Source organism: Phaethon lepturus, unplaced genomic scaffold (assembly GCF_000687285.1).
Source record: "Phaethon lepturus isolate BGI_N335 unplaced genomic scaffold, ASM68728v1 scaffold1202, whole genome shotgun sequence".
Lineage (NCBI taxonomy): Eukaryota > Metazoa > Chordata > Aves > Phaethontiformes > Phaethontidae > Phaethon > Phaethon lepturus.
Window position 1 is genome coordinate 64,359 of NW_010525311.1, and position 6,000 is coordinate 70,358.

Below are 6,000 nucleotides of genomic sequence, written 5' to 3' on the forward strand. Positions count from 1 at the left end.
TACAGGAGCAGAGGTTAAAAACCTCTTACAAGCAAAAACTCATGTTATTTAATATGAACTGATGAACCATCCCTTGATAATGTCATAATACTCCTCCAGAAGGTATATATTTGCTGTCACTTGCTGAACACGACATTAAATGCCCCAATGTTTTGATGTAGGTGACCAAGGGATTCAGCTGAACTATAAAATATTGTCTGGGAGGCAGTACTTTGTAAAACAGTGGGGGAAAGACGCTGACAATACGGCAGGATCCCTTTTGTCAGTGACAGCCAGTTAGTAGTAGGTCAGCTTAGCAAACTGTATCACCACACAGTGAGAAAACTGGTATGTTCTTGCTCCAAGCCAACTTTTTTGGCTATCAAGATCACCCTCTTTTTATGTTAGTTTTGGCCCAACACAAGGTGGCTGATGTTAACAGAATTCCCTCCAAGGAGCACACACTTGAAAGGATCCAACGGCACATAAATTTATTCTCACAATGCAAGGTCAAATTTATCTCAATTCTATACACCATGTTAGGATTAAGACAAGGGAACGGGGAATGAATGGAAATTATTCTCTTTCACAGACTCTTCTCACAGCACAGAGTACACATTAATTTAAATGACCTGTTTAGTCCTCATAATACAAATGTAAGTTTAACTCAGGACAACTAAACGCACATGTTTATATGTTAAAGCTTCAAAGTATTTGCAATGCAATGGTCTTCCAACCATTGAGACAGTCATGTAATTACAGAAAAGCTAGCACTGCTAGCACATCACAGTTTGTAGCACTCCACTCATCACAGTGGTCTGCTCCTGACTAACGCCACTATTTTCTCATTGAAGTCTTCTGATTCCTGTAAGGCAGCCTATGAGGACCCCAGATGATGAAAAAATAACTCGAAGTAACAGGACTTTAACCATGTTAGGACATTTTTAGGATAATGCATATAGTCACATATAATGTTTTTTTCTGTACATCTTTTATATCTAGTACTAGAAAATGCTCTCCTATAGAAAGAGATGTGGTACTTTCATATGCTACAATACTAAACAAGAAAATATTTATAATATACAGATATCCCTCACTATGCCAGAGAGAAAACTACAACATATTTATCTCAATACCATCAGATTTTGTAAAAAAAAAAAAAAAAAAAGAGAGAGAGAGAGAGAAATACAGCACAAGATAAGAAAGCGCATTTAAGATGACATCTTATACACAAGTCTGCTGCTCTTAACACAGCAAGGGACATGACTGTCACAGCTATCCGCATTAGTAAAGACCAGAACATTATGATTAGCTTTACAACTGCTAACACACAGGGTCCCTACTATATTAATGACACTAAGATTGCACGCTCCCTCTTTGAAATGTGAAGCACAAGTGAGAAGCTGGCTGAGGAACAGACTCAGAGCTTTCCCTTCTAACTATTATCTCACCTACAAGATATTATGCCTTTGAAACCCCTCCTGAAGGCAACTGGGGATTTTTTTTTAATACAGAAAAATCTCTTTCCATATAAACGGGTATATGATCACTTTCTGAGTAAAACAAAAAATAGAAATCTTGACATGCTTTATGTCTAAGAGTCTGAAATACCTACCAGAACAACTGGAGGAGATGAAATACACATAGTCAAAATCTTACAGATAATGAGTCTCACCTTACAGATGCTGAATCTCTTTAATCTGAATCTGCAATAACAGTTACTTCAGAGGATTAGAAAATAGAAATTAATTTTGTATACTGATACATAATTAACACCTAAGAAAAGGTTAATCAACTAATATTACAATAGTAAAATTACAGCCATGTTGGTCTAAGGCTACAAGGCAAAACTGGTATAGATTACCTCAGTCACATGAGCATGAAAAGGTCACAAACACACATGAAAGCATGTCCTTTTCCCAAACTACTTCAGTTCACCTAATACAGCTCTTCTCTTGCTGTACACTTATGTTAGTAAAGCGCTTTCAGGTATCTGCTGCATATGCACTAACATAAGGTCACTGAAGGCTTTGCAATGACAATCAACATGCTTGGTACTACCATTCTCTACATAGCCTACTGGAGAAAATTTTTCCTAGTGACTTCTATAGAAAGGACCTGTGTTACATATTCTACACAGAATTCAGTTATCTCAAAATGCATACATTCCTACCTTTGGATGAGAGGACAGCAGCTTACACCCGTATCAATATTCAAGTGATTAACAGCATTCTACATGACCAGAGAACTGAACAGAAAAAAATAAAACACCAAAACCATTTGAAACTGAAAATCATAAAAAAAAACCCATGCCAGTAAGTTGCATTCTTAACAATGCTTTCTTTGCAAAAAGTTTGACATCATTATTTAAAAAAAAAAAAAAAAACAAACCACACCACAACTACAAGGCAGGAAAAACTCAGGCTATTAACAATGCAATATTGTGATACAACCCCAATGACTCAAATCTGAACTTCACTAAATTAAATTAATTTTTTAAACTGCTTCCATGCAACGTCAGAACCATCGTAAATCATGTGTGGCTACTACTTTCATTGGGCATCTTAAACAGCAGACTATAATCTGGAGCTTTGTAGCTACTGCCCTACACTATAGCTTTTAGGGGAACAGCAGCAGACAAAAAAAAAAATCCGAAACCAAACCCCAACCTTAGATTAGAAACTACCAGATTAAAAACAACTGAATACCAACTAAAAATTAACTTTTGGAGTCACTCAAACATAATCTTAGAAGAAAGAAAAAAAGAAAAAAAAAACACCTCATGCATGGTGTCATCCAACAGCTTCTGCAGAGATCCTAGTTACATGCTGCTGTCTGCCCAAATCTCCAATTGCTGAACTGCACAAGAGGCAATGAAAATAGAGAAACGCCTTCCTAATGTTACTTTGCACAAAAGTAATTGTTGCAACTGACACCTGACACTGCCAGAGATGTCAACTGATCACAAAGAACAAGAGTCAGGACTGACCCAGGATAGATGGTAAGATGGTAACACAACATTATCCATCGCTTTAACAGACATGAAAAGCCTTGCTAGCCTTGCTGCTGCAGCACGGGGTGCTATATTTAACAGACTATCACGAAGGACCTGGTTATCTAAAAAACGCAAGACAAACAAGGCTACTTACTAGCAACAATCTGAAGCACCACACAAAAAAGGAGATTGAATTTTACTGTTTCTTTAGCTAATAAGGCTGCAAAAGCAAAAGCCATGTACTTGGGATTTGTGGCACAACAAATTCCCACCTTACTCAATTGTGACTCTCCGACGGTTTTTGTAGTTTGGAGAAATTGCCTAGCTTTCCTTCCCAGGATGTCAGCCACAACAAAGTCATGACAGTGCAACACAGGATATAACACTAGACTTCACTGGGCAGTCCCAGGTATAACGAGACCTCTCCCTAAACCACTATATCCTGTCACTGGTGATTATTTATTGCTACACCTTCCCATCGTGGTAGATGCTCTGAGGAGAACAAAGTACAGCACACAGATGTTTTCAATACATGGCTGAACAATCTAATTTACATTAAGGCTTCACAACATTTTACATCCTAAGACCTAGCTTCTTCAGTCCCTCTCAACTCCACCAAAATTAACCCAAGAGGAAACACTGGTTTGCTGGATGCCTGCCTCAAGCAGAATGAGATACTACTTTAACCTGAATCAGTAGAGAGAGAGAAGGAAAAATCAGGTTTATCTACCACATTTTGAAAAAGTGAGGACTCCTTTTTTTGGAGTGACTCTAGTTGCCTTCAACTTTTGAAGACAAGCTATCTTATTTTAAAAAAATATTTATTTTCCTACTTAAGGACAAGTCCTTGTCAACACATGAATCCACCTAACCATGCCCCTTAATATATGGGCCTGAAAGAAAAAAAGCTAAAAAAAGTCACTGAGCTCATGGAGGCTGAGTATATAACTGGATTTTTTTTTTTTAATAGTCCATCCTCCACCACCTGAGAGCTGAACAGGCTGTGTACACATCATTCTCGTAAGGAAACTGAACATCCTCTAAGTGGTCTAAAGCACAGATTTTAACTAGCACTCCTTTATGCAAACTTTCTGCCAGGACATCGACAACAAGGAAATGGAAAGCATACAATCCAAATGAAAAGTTCAAGCAAAGGGGAAGAAGGTATAAGACAGACAGGTGTAAGTATTTTATAAAGAGCTAGGGAGGAAAGAGACAAAGACTGGCTGGGCAAAGAAATTCAGAGCTTGGCTCATCTCTGCAGCCCTGTGTCTCCCAAAGCTGAGGAAAGCCTGGATTCTTGGAGTCTGTTCCAAGCTTCTTTGTTCTTCTCACATCGATGAACTCACTGGCAAAACATTCATCTCCTCCAGTGCTAGTCCATTTCCTACTGCCATTGACATTACTACATTAGTTTAAAAGGCAAAGGCCTATGCAAATATGTTTCAACCCAACAGATCACCCACAATGGTAGCAGTAAGAAGTCATACTATGCTGTTATGTTTGCCCTAATTTTATTTTTAACTACATAAAGAGCATTAGGGTTGCAAACTCTCACACACACAAAAATTAAGAAAAGCTACAGTTAAGACTGCTTTGTGCACTTGCGTTGTCAAGATGGTCTGTACTTAAAATCCCACATTCTATGCTCTTGAGATGGGCCTTCTCTAGAAATGAACTGAGAAGAACAAGAGAATGTCTGTTCTTCCTTAATGCCCTACTGGTTTGAAAAGTTAAAGAAACTGTGATACATACAAAGCACGAGACTGCAAAGAAAAAAGGCAAAACAAAACCAGAGAATAAGGCCACCAAAAGCCATCCTTGGCACAGAGTTTCTATATGACAGTAGGCTAGTCCTTTCCCCTGCTTTACAGTTATTTTTTGTATGTTTCTTATTTTACAGATATCTATTTAGATAATCTGCAATCCAACTTGTGTACGTACTCAGCATGCCCAGCGGCAATTAGGACCTGTGCTTTAAACATATGAATTGCTTTACACTGCAAAATGCAAATGGAGACATGACAGTATTTTAATAACATTCCTGCCAGATGAAGGAAATTCATTATTATTAATGAAGTACTTAAGTGTTATGGTTATAACAAGCAAAGGAAGACTCAGGAGTAGCTTAATAAATCTGCTCTTTGGGAGCTAATACAGTTTAAATGAAACTGGAGCTGCACGGAAAACAGTAAGTATAAAACAAAATACTAGACAGCAGTGAGTTAATTGAATACAATACATCTTAATGCCATGCCCCCACAAAACAAAGAATGATGTGAACATATGCATTCACATAGTTAAAAGATATAGTTACAACTGCTTAAGCTGAACCGTGAACACTGTGCAATTCAGACCTCACACACAAAAAAGCCCAGCCTGAACAGCAAATCAGGAGATTAGGTTGTAAATAGTCTAAGAAGTGCAGTTACATGCTTACAGAAGCTAGAGAAGTCTATGCAACTTTTAAGAAAAAAAATGTGTTAAAAGATGTTAGATATCTTTTAAATACCTAACTTCCGAACAAAAGAGGAAAAAGACACACAAACACACCCCCCCCCAAATATCTACCTTACTGCAGTAAAGCATCCAAAGCTCATACAGCCTCTCTCGCGATGCCATTCCTTCCCCTCTTCTTTTCGTCGATACCGGCTACTGTTGTTCAAGATCCTACCATGCTCAGTTCCCAGGTGCTCTTTCCGCAGCTTTTGCTTTTTTATTACAGTTATATCATAACCCGAGAAGAAGCCAAGGATGAAATAACACGGTCTCAGTCCCTCCTTTTCGGGTAAACAACGTAGCACAACACAAGCATGTCCGTTCTTTGCCAGCGCTGCTTCGGTTCTAATCTCTGAAAGTGAAAACATACCCTTCAGGCCTTTGGTGCAGGAAGGAAAAAAACAAATCCGTACTTAAAGCCCACAGACGACCTCGGGAATTAGGCGGCGGCAGGTCGCATTGCTTTCGCCTCTGACATTATCACCCCCACGACGGAGAAGTCTGGCTTCTAGTTTTCGTGGCGCTTT

At 38.5% G+C, this 6,000-nt stretch overlaps 1 protein-coding gene across 1 annotated transcript in view; it reads right to left on the bottom strand.

Annotated features, from left to right (window-relative positions):
- LOC104617381 (neurobeachin-like protein 1) overlaps positions 1–5,852 on the bottom strand; it is a gene marked incomplete at both ends in the record, with an annotated part of 69,642 nt that extends 63,790 nt beyond the window's left edge. The window contains 2 exon segments of the mRNA XM_010282692.1: positions 2,969–3,096; positions 5,577–5,852. Of these exon segments, the coding sequence (XP_010280994.1) occupies positions 2,969–3,096; positions 5,577–5,852 (404 nt within the window).
- Between the last annotated feature and the right edge of the window lie 148 nt (positions 5,853–6,000).